The sequence below is a fragment of the Panthera uncia genome, chromosome B4 (assembly GCF_023721935.1).
Source record: "Panthera uncia isolate 11264 chromosome B4, Puncia_PCG_1.0, whole genome shotgun sequence".
NCBI classification, from domain to species: domain Eukaryota; kingdom Metazoa; phylum Chordata; class Mammalia; order Carnivora; family Felidae; genus Panthera; species Panthera uncia.
Genome location: NC_064809.1, coordinates 122,948,584 through 122,962,336, shown reverse-complemented (window position 1 = coordinate 122,962,336; position 13,753 = coordinate 122,948,584). Strand labels below are relative to the sequence as shown.

General features: G+C 41.8%; 1 protein-coding gene across 1 annotated transcript in view; it reads right to left on the bottom strand.

The window, feature by feature from the left end:
• RFX4 (regulatory factor X4) overlaps positions 1-13,753 on the bottom strand; it is an 80,287-nt gene that overhangs the window by 62,567 nt on the left and 3,967 nt on the right. Inside the window, exon 4 of the mRNA XM_049626231.1 lies at positions 7,521-7,684. Coding sequence (XP_049482188.1) covers positions 7,521-7,684 — 164 coding nt within the window. The remainder of the gene's footprint in view (positions 1-7,520; positions 7,685-13,753) is intronic.

The window sequence follows — 13,753 nt, the reverse complement described above, 5'->3', positions numbered from 1 at the left end:
AGAAGTTCAGAAAATCTCAAGCAGGGTTAACTAGACACATCATATTCAAACAGCTAAAACCAAAGGTAGAAAAAATCCCAAAGGCAGCCAGAGGAAAAAAGGCACATTGTATACAAAGCAGAAAAGATGTACAAAGGTAAACATGCAAGCCGGAAAATGAACGGTTGAAATCTTTAAAGTGCTGAACATAAAACCAAACAGAAAACTTTGAATCCAGGACACCATACCCACTGAAAGCATCTTTCAAAAATGAAAGAGAAATAATGACTTTTTCAGACCAACAAAAGCTGAGATGATTCATTAGCACCAGACCTGCAATACTAGAAATGTTTTAGACAACTCTTCAGGCAGGGGGATATTATAATCTCATCAAACACAGAAACCAGGATTTTATACAAAGAAATGAGGCTCAGAAATCACTAGGATGACAGTAAATTTAAAAGACCGTCTTCTGAATCTTTAACCACTCCAAAGGTGAATTATCTAAACCAAAAACAGTAACACCTGTGAGTGTAGAGCATCTACAAGACGAAAATGTGTGAAAGCAACGGCATAAAAAATGAGAGAATGAACTGGAGGTAGACTGCTGTGAGGTCCCTGCAGTCCATGAGGCGCAGTATGATACGACCCGAAGGTAGGCTGTGAATAACGAAGATCTACAAACCCAGAGGCATCCACTAAAACAATTTTTAAAAGAGATCTAAGAAACAGTCTGATTATGGAGATAAAACAGAACGATTTTTAAAAAATTAACCTAAAACTAGGCACAAAAACAGGGGAAAAAAGGATAAAAACGGAAGGAACTACTAGAAAACAACTAGCGAGGTGGAAAATTTTAATCAACCGTATCATTAATAACATTAAATGCAATTCACATTAAATATGAAGGCATAGACATAGCAACTAAAACTGGGAATTGTCAGACCAGGTGAAGAAGCAGGAGCTCACACTATACGTTGGCTACGCGAGATCTACTCTAACTATGAAGACACAGAGTAACAGGGTGGGAAAAGGCATGCCATGCAAACACTGAGTGGTAAGTGGTTATCAGGCGATGGCAGTGGGAATAAGAGGGGCATGAGAAAAGTTTTTAAAGTGATGAAATTGTTCTATGTTTCAATCGTACAGTTGACCCTTGAACTTGTGAACTAAGTGAACACACTTACATATGAATTGATTTTCAATAAATACAGTAAATTTATTTTCTCTTCCTTATGATTTTCCTTTTTTTAAAAGTTTATTTATTTGGGAGACATAGAGATAGCACAAGTGGGGGGGAGGGGAGGGGCAGAGAGACAGAGACAGAGACAGAGACAGAGACAGAGACAGAGAGAGAGAGAGAGAGAGAGAGAATCCCAAGCAGGCTCCATTCTGCCAGCACAGGCCCAATGCAGGGCTAAAACCCACAAAGCTGTGAGATCACGACCTGAGCCGAAACCAAGAGTTGGACACTTAGCCAACTGAGCCACCCAGGTGCCCATTCCTTGTAATTTTCTTAACAGCATTTTCGTCTCTCTTACTCTATTGTAAAAATACTGTACGTAATACACAGAGCAGACAAAAATATGTTTAATCGCCTGCTTGTATTACTGGTAAGGCTTCTGGTCAACAGTAGACTATTAGTACTTGGGCTTTGGAGGAGTCAAAAGTTATATGCAAATTTTTGACTGCACAGGGGTTTGGCACCTCTAGTCCCTGTGTTGTTCAAAGATCAGCTGTATACACTAAAAATGGTGAATGTTACTATATATAAAGTATACTCCAAATAAACCTGAATTTCAAAAATAAAATGAAATAAACAGCTATAAACATATACGTAACAATATAAAATGAAATGATAGAACTAAGAACAAAAGTATCTATTGTATCAGTAAATGTAATTGGGCTAGACCTTTTTAATAAGAGAAAAAAATCTGATTGAACTATAAAACAAATTCTAAATGGTTCTGTATATAAGCAAGTTATAAAGGTTAAATATAAAAAGATGGGCAAATGCATTTGGGACAGATGAAAACAAAGAGAAAATAGAGGTAATGATCTTAGTATCAGACAAGCTAAATTGTTGGCCAAAAAAAATTTCAATTAGACTTTATAATGCCAAGAGTACAATTTACAATGAAGATGTCACAATTCATAATGAAGCTGTTGTTCACATTGAAGATAAAGCAGCTAGAAATATCAAGCCATCATATAACATAGCATCAATATTCAAAAACAAAAATTATAGGAGATCCAAGGTGAAATAGGTTAGCACACATTAGCAGTAAGTCTTAAAACTTATTTACCTATCTTGATCCATAACAGTCTAAGTGGACAGCACTAAGACAAAGGAGAACTTAGTAACAACAATGTTGACCCAAATACATATATGTCAAAGTCTGTACTTTGAATGCAGACAGTGTTTCTTCTTTCCAAGTGGCACAAAATTGACCATATATTAGACAACAAATAAAACCTCAAAAGAAGAAACAGTTCAGAAAACAATCCCTACTCAATAAAGGCTAAAATGAATAGCATAAGTAGAAGGTAATAGCTCCTAACAATTGGAAGTTTTAAAGTCCTCTTTTAAAGTTCTTAGGACATAGAGGAACTCCAATCCAAAGTTGCAAAATACCTAGAAAATAATGACGTTAAAATATTACGTCTCGAAAACTATGGGATACAGGTAAAACAGTGCTCAAAGAAAGACCTAACCCTGAAATATCTATGTTATTAAACAAGAATGAAAGAAAGTAAGTAAATCAGCATCTATTTTTTTTGTCAGTTGTTTTTGGTCACTGATAAAACAACTATATAGTGGGCATTCAATAAAATATTTGTTGAATACACGAAGAACAGAGTAAGCTTAAGAAAGTAAAAGAAATGAGTTAAATAAAAGAAATCGATGTATTGGAAAAAAATAAAGAGTAATAGCACCAATAAATATATCCAAGGGTATGTTCCTTGAAAAAAATAAGACAAAACAGGTAACTTAATCACAAAATAGCAGCAGGAAGTACACCTCTACAACCTAAAACATAGTAACGCAGAAATAATCACAGACACAGAGGAAACTCAATGAGTCTATAGACTCACTTTGCCCAACCCCAAGCAAATAAATTTAAAGATCTAGAAGTGGACATTTTCTAGGAAGATATAATTTAACAAAACTTACCTCAGAGAAGATAGAAAATTGAAACTAACCAATTACTATAGAAAAAAAAAAAAGAAAAATTCAAAGATTTACTCCCACAAAACACTACACCCAGATGCCTTCAAAGGGGAATTAATTATGTGTGTCTCCAAGAGCAAATCATTTCAATGCTATTTAAAGTGTGTCAGAGCTTAGAGAAAAAAGGGGGTGGAGAGAAGCTTCCACATTTCTTTCACAAAGCAAGAAAAACATTGATACCAACAACTAATGAAGATCAAACACAAAAAGAAAATTGCAGACCAATCTCACTTTATGATTTTGATGCAGAGACTCTACGTAAAACATTAGCAAATAAAATCCTGTAGCATATTAAAGAATATATACAGTGAGTAAGTGGAGTTTATTCTAGGAATGCAAGAATGGTTCAATATTAGGAGATGAGTAAAATAGTAATTTCCATAGATGATGAAAACCACTGGATAATATTCAACAACGCTTCTTGATAAAATATTTAATGAATTTTAAAAAGATAGACATTCCTTAATAGGATAAAATACGTCAGTCTTAATCCAAAAGCCCACATGATGTTTAATGAAGAAACTACATGCATTTTCATTAAAGTTGAGAACTTCAACATGTTCTTGAGGTATAAGTCAACGTAACTAGACAAGAGAAATAAATGAGAGGTATAAAAATTAGAAAAACAGTGGTAAAATTATCTGTATTTGTAGATGATAGGATTCTAAACATGGAAAGTCTAAGAGAACCTCAAAAAATAAATACAACAAGATAAGCTTGACATGGCCAGCTCAAAATAGAACACACAGATACCAGTAGCTTTCATATACACAACCCACCACCCATCAAGAGCTATGGAGGAAAAGAACACGTTCACACTAGCATCAAAAAGATAAACATCTAAGAATAAATTTTTAAAATGTGTAAAATTTATATGAAAAAACATCTGCAATACTCCTGCAGTCACAACATTAAAGATCAGGATAAATGTCAAGGCAAACTATGTTTCCCATTAGGAATTCTCAATATCATTAATATACACTTTTTCCTAAATTGATTTCTAAATGTAATGTAATCTCAATAAGAATACATGTGTAAGTGCTACATATGTCTATATATTGAAATAGACAAACTGATGGCAAAGTAGTTCATACGGGAAAATAAGTGATAATAATAGGAAAATGGTTTTAAAAAGGAAAGTAAGTATGAGGAGCTAGTCCTACTAAATATTAAATATGTTTAAAAAGCACAAAACTAGTGGTGCCTGGGTGGCTCAGTCGGTTGGGCGTCCCACTTCGGCTCAGGTCATGATCTCATGGTCCGTGAGTTCGAGCCCCGCATCGGGCTCTGGGCTGACAGCTCAGAGCCTGGAGCCTGTTTCGGATTCTGTGTCTCCCTCTCTCTCTGACCCTCCCCTGCTCATGCTCTGTCTCTGTCTCAAAAATAAATAAATGTTAAAAAAATTTTTTTAAAAATTAAAAAAATAAAATAAAAGCACAAAACTTAAAACAGAGTGACCCTGGGACATGAATGTATAGAAATATCAATGGCATAGGATAGGAAGTCCAGAAATAGCCCTTAATACATACAGAATTTATTATATAAAAAAAGAGACATCTCAAATCTATGAAGAAAAGATGGAATAATTAACATATGGTGTTGGGAGAACAGGATAGCTGCTGAGGAGAAAATAAAGCCACATTTTACATCCTAGACCAGGATGAATTCCAAATTGAACAAAAATTCAAAAGTACAAAATTAAACCATAAAGTTAGTGGGATAAACCATGGGAAAATTAGTTAATCATTGGAGTGGGGAGGACTTTAAAAACTATGACACAAAATCCAGAAGCCATAAAAACAAGGGTTGATACATATAACTACATTTCTGTGAGGCAAAGACCAAAGAATGAAAACAAAATGAGAAAAAAATTGCAATTCTTAATACAGAGAAATGGTTACTACATCTAATAAATAAACAGCTCCTAAAAATCAATGAGAAAAACATCAACCACCAAATAGAAAAATAATCAAAGGATAAGAACTGAGTTCAAATTGGTGCAGGCACTCTGGAAAACAGTATGGAGGTTCCTCAAAAAATTAAAAATAGAACTACTCTACAACCCAGCAACTATACTACTAGGAATTTATCCAAAGGATACAAAAATGCAGATTCGAAGGGGCATATGCACCCCAATGTTTATAGCAGTGCTATCAACAATAGCCAAATTATGGAAAGAGCCCAAGTGTCCATAGACTGAAGAAAGGATAAAAAATATGTGGAATACTACTTGGCAACGAAAAAGAATGGAATCTTGCCACTTGCAACAATGTAGATGGAACTAGAGGGTATTATGCTAAGTGAAATAAGCCAGAGAAAGATATCACATGATTACATTCATATGTGGAATTTAAAAAACTCAACAGATGAACATAAGGGAAAGGAAGGAAAAAAAAAGATAAAAACAGAGAGGGAGGCAAACCACAAGAGACTCTTAAATAAAGACAACAAACTGAGGGTTGCTGGGGGGGGGGTTAAATGGGTGACAGGCATTAAGGAGGGCACTTTTGGGGATGAGCACGGGGTGTCATATGTAAGAAATGAATCACTGGGTTCTACTCCTGAAGCTAAGACTACACTGTATGCTAACTAACTTGAAAATAAAAATAAAAATTAAAAAACTGAGAGTTCATAGGAAAGAAAATAGAAATTGCTCTTAAAATATAAAGAGATACTCAATTTCACTCATAACAAGAGAAAAACACATTACAACTTCACGGAGAAAAGTTTCAAGTCACATACCCTTTGAGCTAGAAATTCAGCCCTGTGGGAATTTATTCCTCACACACAGTTCACGTATTGGGATAAGTGGTGCCCTCCCCACCAAATGTGCACCCGGAACCTGTGAAGACGACATTTTTTTGCAGATGCGATTATTAGGGATCTTGAGACGAGATCCTGGATTAACTGGGTGGGCCTTAAATATGATGACAAGTATCCTTATAAGAGGCACAGAGACAGACAAGAGTGGGAGTCAATGTGAAGACGGAGGCTGAGAATGGAGGGATGCATCTATAAGCCAAGGAACACCCAAGACTTCCAGCCACCACTGGAGGCTAGGAGAGAGGCATGGAGTAGATCTTCGCTCACAGTCCCTGGAAGGAACCACTCCTGCCTTGATTTCAGACTCCTGGCCTCCAAAACTGTGAGAGAATTCCTTACCGCTGTTTTAAGCCACCCAGTTTATGCTACTTTGCTGCCGCAGCCCCGGGAAGCTAATGCACTCCACCCAGAAAAAGAATGTCCTTCAAACATCATTCATCACGGTGTTAATCTGTAGTGAAACAAGACTGGAAACATGAAGACAACTCACTGAATTCAGTACAGTGGAACAGTACGCAGGCATAAAAAAGAATAAAACCTCTTTACAGACTGATTGGAAATGTTCTCGAACAGTCCCAACAAGAAATAGATGCCGTTCAAAATCGGAGAGTTTATTTACAAGGGACAAGTCAAGCAGGTGTTGACAGGCATGTAGGAGCCCAGAAGGGAGACAGTTGCCATTGGAGACAGCAGCAAGCTCTCACCCACCCCATGTCTAAAGGAAAAACTTCCAACCTAAGCACAAGGCACTCCGGAAGAATTTGAATCTGGTGGTAGGCTGGAAGGCCCCAGAGGCCTATGGATGGACACGGCCAGCCCGAGGTGACCTCATGGGGATGGAGACAGAATCTGTCTCCCTCCCTCTACTCTCCCCACTGGCTGAGCCCAGCTGGAAGCCACAGGAAAGGAGCCCTTCCAGAGGCGCTGCATTTGGTCCAGCCCCAGGGCAGGAGGCAGCATGGGGCACAGTAGGGAGTGATCTGGAGGGGCCTGGAAGCCCCAGTATAAGCTCCCAGACTGTTTTTACTGTTCTGTATTTTACTCCAAGACTATTATTATATTGCTCTATATTATACAGAACATTGTAATATAGTATATTTCTGTTTCAGTGAAAAAGAGCATGTTGGATGCATTGGTTGTATGTGCACAGCAGATCTGGACGGACCCCATTCCCCAAGAAAATGACTATATTTGATGCTATATAGAGGGGCCCGGGGTGTCCTGGGGAACAGGAGTCTATGGAGGGAGACTTTTCACTATATACTCTACTATGCTTTTTGAATTTTGAACCATACAAATGGTTCAAAATATTAAAATATTTATTTGCATTAAAAATTATAAATAAAACTGAAATCTTAAGACCCCAGTGTTAATGGTCTTTAAAGGGAGACCCCTGGACAGCGAGGGATCATGTTCAGTGAAAGAGAGGCAGGAACGGTGAGTCTGTGGACCAGTCATGAGGGGAGACGGGAAGAAGCGTGCCCACCTGTCAGGTAATGCCTGCAGCACGGTGGGCATCAGCACCCCCGAGATAGCTTTGTAGAGGATGGAGTCACACACACCGACGATGTTCACCACCGTGGAGGAGCCCAGCACGGGAAGCATGTGGGGCGGCATTCCTTGCCAAAAGTGCAGGAGGAAACTTTGAACCTGTATCAGTCCACAGAAAAAAATCATGAGGTTACAGAAGGTTCTCCCGACAGGGCCTGGGACCCCACTAGTCTGCAGTGGGGTCCTCTGCGTCCCCTGCTGTGGCACAGGAGGCCCTGTCCAGAGTCTCCCCCCACCCCCACCCCCGGCCCAGTCCCCCTGTGTCCCGTGCCCACTGCTGCAGAACCACCTGGCCTGGCAGCCTGGGGGCTACTCTGCCCTGGGAGAGAGGAACAGTACAATAACCCATCAACCCCTTCATGCTCACCATGGTCTAGGAAAAGTTAAAGGGATATTGTTCTTAATGAGCTCAGAGCACTGTACTCACTATTCTTTGGGCCAGTTGGTGACCTCTGGGGGTTCTCAGAAAGAAGGAGATGATGTGGGATTGCTGGTAAAAGGAATGTATCTGGGAGGGAGGAAAATGGGTGCCACAAACAAGACTCCCGATTCAAATGTGTGCACTAAAAATGGAATAAAATGCTGGAGCCTCTTCCTCTCCAAATTCCTCCACTTCCCCAAAGAGCCCTGGCCGGTAGCTGCCACTATGGGATGCTAGATGGTGGTATGTGAGCAGTAAGCTACGTGGGCACCCAACCCCAAACACTAGTACAGAATGGAAATACAGTAGGCACTCAAGAGTGCATTATTAACTTGATGACAGCAGGAGCTGCAGCTGTGCTGTTGGGTGAGCAAGCAGCAGAGTCAATGTCTAAGGCAGAGAACTCTTCGGTGGCCTGTATACGTCCGTCTTTTACTATGTGAGATGGACACCAGGGAGAGAGCAGGGCAGGGGGGCCTGAGGTGTGGGACAAGAGAAGGGAAGTGAAGGGAAACAGCAAAGATGGTTAACTGCTGTATATGATAACATTAAAAATACCTGGAGTTTAACTAACACTGGGGAGTGGCTCGTCTTGAAGACAGGGGACAAATTACTGAATTTTTGTGAATTCTCATAGGCTCGACTTGGTTCCTGGACCACGTGTCCTTCTTTCTCCCATGGATGGGGACTCTCGAACCCCCACAGGTAGCATTTATCCACATTCCTGGTTCCCTATCCACCCCTGATTCAACACAAAAGACAATTTAGTCTAACACTTTGGAGGTGGTGTTACGCCAGGCATTGGCTTTATTTATTTGTGACTACTATATGCCTGGTACTTTGTACTGGTTCTCTCACTTAGCACTTGTAATTCTACCACGGCTGAGAATCCTTACTTCCATTTGGCAGAGATATTAACTTATTTGTCCGAATCCAGACAGCAAGGGAGGGAATGGATGAGGTGGAGCCCCCATCTGCCTCAGTCTTTCCGCCAATCTGTCTCGTGGCTAGTTTGTTCCTCTCATGGTTACTGGCCTTCTTCTCCACTCCTGAAACCCATCTCTATCCTTGGACTGCTGCTCACCCCCCAGCTTCCTGCCCTGGCCCTGGTGGCTTGCGGTGTCCTTCAGGCCCCTCTCAGGACTGGGGTCTTGCTTTCCTCTGATCAGGCGACCTCAGACTCCAGCCTGGTGACCTGAGCTCCACCTCGTCTGGGCAGGCCTTCCCTGACATTCACAGCCTGCGCTGGATGGTGGGAGGCTTGGGGGATAAGAATTGGGGTGAAAAGCATACCCCCTGACTCCCTAGGGGGCAAATGGTGGTTGATGATCAAAACCATGATCAAAGTGGTGAATGAACCTCAGGTTTGTAAACTGTGCAACTAAGTCACAGTTCCATTTATTCTGCAATAGTGAAAATACTGCAAAGTATTCAGCCAGATCAAAAATCAAAACAGAAAATCCAGATGAGTGAAGACTATCTTCCAGAGTTCCAACTCTGGCTCCACTACCAACCAGCGGTATAGTAATATCTCCAAGTTCAGAGATAGCTAAGCTTCCTTACCTGTGAAATTATAATAAAAGTAGTATTTACTGCATAGGTTTTGGTAAAGATTCCCCCAAAAGTACTTATTTTAGTGCTTGGCACACAGCAGATACTTAATAAAGGGTAGTGGTGGTGGTTGTTATTGCATCATGGAGACACTACCACTACCAGGCCCAAGAAATCCATGGACTGCCTGAAGCAGTTATGACCCCTTGTCTAAGTGTCACCCAGCCAGGATTCCCACTGTGGCTCTGCTCATCTATCGTTGGGACACCTGGTGGTTGACTCCTCTTTTGGCCTTAGCTAGGAGGTGGCCAGGCCTCTTGGAAAAGGTGCTTTCTCTCTCCAGGACTACTATTCCCTGATCCCAGCTTGTCCCTGAGCATCATCCTCAGGCCGAGTTCTGGACCTTCCTGCCTGCCCTTCCAACACTACCTAAGAAGCTCTGCCCAGTTGATTCCTACGATTTGGTAGATTCTGAATTCATTTGTCTTTCTTAGCTCTCTGTGCATGCAGCCCAACTCCTTTTTTATATGTGAGCAGTCAATTTCAAACAGAAATTCTGGAAAAGATCAGCAGCTGTGTAGGTTAAAACAAAGCTGTGGAAAATCAGTCTTTAGCAGGCATCTGTCTGTTTCAAGCCTGCTCAAGTTGCATAGGGAGCCCTGATCGGTCCTCAGTCTCCTGAGCAGCCTTTTGAGAGGGGCGGGGGGTGTTAGCCAGTTTTGACCTCCCTTTCTACTCTCCACATTTCAGGCTATTTAACGTCCAAAGGTATTGGTTCTTTGGAGTGGGAAGGAAAAGGAAGGAGGGAGAAGAGTGGAAAGCTCAAGAGCAGGGACTTGGAAGTTGGGTGTGAAATGGACAGACATGGCGTTCTAGCAGGAGGTGGGGCTGGTGGGACCTCCCAAGGGACTGGATATGAAGGGCAAGGGAAAGAGAAGCATCAAGCCTCATGACTTGAGCAATCAGATGGGTGGTGGTGGCAGTCTGAGATGGGAAAAACAAACTCAGGTGGAAAATTAGAGCTCTGATTTGACCATGTTAGGTTGGATGTCAAGTCAACTGAATCTGGAGCTCAGGCCTAAATATATACATGTGAGAGCTATCAGCTGTTATGAAACGGAGACAATGAGGTCTACCCCGTACTAGGATGCAATAAAGTCGCTGAGGAGAAATGCATGGCAGTGGGTAGGCATCTAACAAATGGAAACTCATTATCAGCCAAAAGGGAGAAGGTTTTCTTACTCCTGGTAAGCCTAAGTGGTGAAATCATCAGAGGCAAATGATGGAATAGCATTATCTAAAGTTTCTTGGATTATCTGCCTCAGCCCCCCGAACTCTCAGCCCTTTCTCTCTTGTCTCAGTGACACATCAGGAGATGATTTCCTTAAGGTATTCTTAAGAATAGCCACGTAAATTTTCTATTTCTTTTCCATATCCATATTTACTTCATTATGAATATATTGGCAGCTTGTGGAAACACATCTGATAGCTTCTGATCGGGGGCACTTAATTGCTACAGCATTGAAAGGATCTCAACAAAACACTAGTCACCAAAATACCTACTATTTATTATGCTCTGATTTTAATATCAGAACCTTACATGAATTCTTACATAGCTATAATTATTGTCTCCATTTTATAGCAAAAGAAATTGAGGCTCAGAAGGGTTAAGTACCTTGCTCAAGGTCACAGGCTGGTAAGTGGTGGATTTGGGACTCAAACACAAGACACTCTGACTTTACAGCTCTTCTTGCAATGCAGTCTGGAAAACGCTTTGCAGGGAGTCCCCTACACGCAGACCGGGGCTCTGTGTACTCTCTTGACAATGCTACAAGTCTATGATATCTTTACATCCATCCATCCATCCATGCATCCATCCATCCATCCACCCATCCACCTACCCACCCACCCACCCCAACCTTCCATACACTCATCCACCCAATAAATATTTACTGGGACCTTAAGAGTATGGCTTACATGGATAGTGTAGTAAACAAGCCAGATAAGGTCCCTGCCCTCAAGGGCTTACACTGTGATGGTAGGAGACAATGCACCAGCAAATAAGGAAGGTAATTTAAGAATGGGATACCAGCATTAGTTACAATCTCAACCCTTAAAGATCGTGAAGACTGGAAACAAACTACAATGCCAAGGTCTACCAGATGCACCCACCATGCATCCATTTACTCATGACTTTTCTCAGCTGTGAGAGAAAGCCATGCCCCTCAAAGGGAAAATATCCCCCTTCATTCTTTCGTGGTTGGGTAGAATGAACCGCATCTTGATTAGCCATTTTAAAAACAGCCACCAAATATCCCTGCCAAGGGAGTGGAAAGAATATTAGACTACTGGTGTCAGGTGACACAAGTTGCAGCCATGACTTTGGCCGTAACCAACTGTGTGACCTTGAGCAGGTCTTTTAACTCTCTGGTTGACATACACGATAACAGCAAGCATTTGTAGGACCTTTTATAGTTTACAAAGGGCTTTTGCTAGGCATTGTCTCATCTCCTCCTCCTCCTAGTAATCCTATGAATTAGACAGGCAGGGATGATATTTTTATCTTTATCTCTAGAACAAACAATATAGGCTTTGATGGCAAAGCCTGCACTCCGAGTCTGGCACTTTCCCCACAGGAGTGCTCAGCCCTCACCATATATTCTGCATCCTAATTCCTGGTGTGCATTTCTCCCACCACCACCACCACCACCCCCAGGCTGTGTCTTACTTCTCACCCCATTCTTGAGACCTATGGCAGTGGGTGGTACCATTAGATACCTGATGTGTTGGGATTCATGAATGGAATTAAGTATAATGAGACGATGAGATTGAGTTGTGAGATGGATAAAGTACGTATGAATGTAAGGGAGGACTGCCACTAGTTCTGTGCTTAGTATTTGTGGTGGAGAGGGACAGCTGGCCACGAGAGCTCAGAGCTCCTTTTCTGTGGTAGTAAACTGCTACCTGGTGAGGGAGCAGATACCCTTGCATCAAGGTGGGGCCATGCGACCAGCTCTTGCCAATGGAATATGGGCAAAGTGATATGTTTTATTTCTGGGCTGGCAAGGTTAAGAAGGGGGTAGTCTTCCCGGTATTCCTCTTCCCCATCCGTCAGCTGAACAAAGAGGACACCAAGGCTCTAGGGCAGGGTATGGCCACAAGGTGGAAGGAGCCTGGGTCCCTGAACAACCCCCAGCAACCAGCCTCCCCCCTGTGAGCACCCACAATGGGTTGTGACATCAACGAGAAATAAACTTCTAATGTATTAACACTTGGGGTTATTTGTTACAGAAGCCAGCATTGTCTTCACTGAGCATGAACCTTCATTTGGCCTCATGTCAGTGATCTCTGGGATTATAAGACATAGCCAAACCACAACATGAGGGAAAGCAGTGATATTTCTTTCTTTCTAAAAAAAAAATCTACTTAAATGGTTGCTGAAGGAATTGGGAGATTTGAACAATCTCGGGAATAAAAGCCACGAGCAGGAAGGATGGCACTTCTCCACCAGCACACCGCTATCTCTTCTGGAGCTCTGTGTGGGGGCCGAGTGCCGGCACGCAGGAGACCGGACCACCACTGCCCAGGTGACTGAGGGAACAGCCCGTGAGTCAACTCAAGTAAGCGGGGTGCTCGATAAACGTTCGCTGCTGTGAGACACAGAGGCGAAAAGAAAGAGGAAGATGGGGGAGAGAGCATTTTGTGCCTTACGTCATTTCTTACCCTTCTGTCTCCCACAGTGCACACCCCCGAAACACACACTGGGGAACCTCTGGGATCTTTTCCACCAATAGCTGCTGGTTTTTTATAGCCCCTCTGTAGCCTGCACTGTCCTCTCTCAAAGTCAATGTCACAACCTATGCCAGGATGTGGTTTTGTGTTTTTTTGTCTTTTGGTTTTTTTTGGCCTGAAAGCATTTTCTGTAAACAGAAAGCCCTCAGGTTTATGGGGTGAAGCGTGTGGCTTCTTGCCAGCCCTCAGGAAGGCTCTTTTGGATGGCATTTTAGGCAAGAAGATTTTACTGTCTCTCTGGTGACGTAACTGCTACTTCATCCCTTCTTGTTTCCCCTCTCCGTTCTTTAACTGTAATATTTTAATATAAAAATCAAACGGGGCTTCAGGAAAAGATCAAATCCAAAATACAGGAAAGCCTTCCCTCAGTTTCTCTAAATCTCCAACACGAGGCGTATGCTATC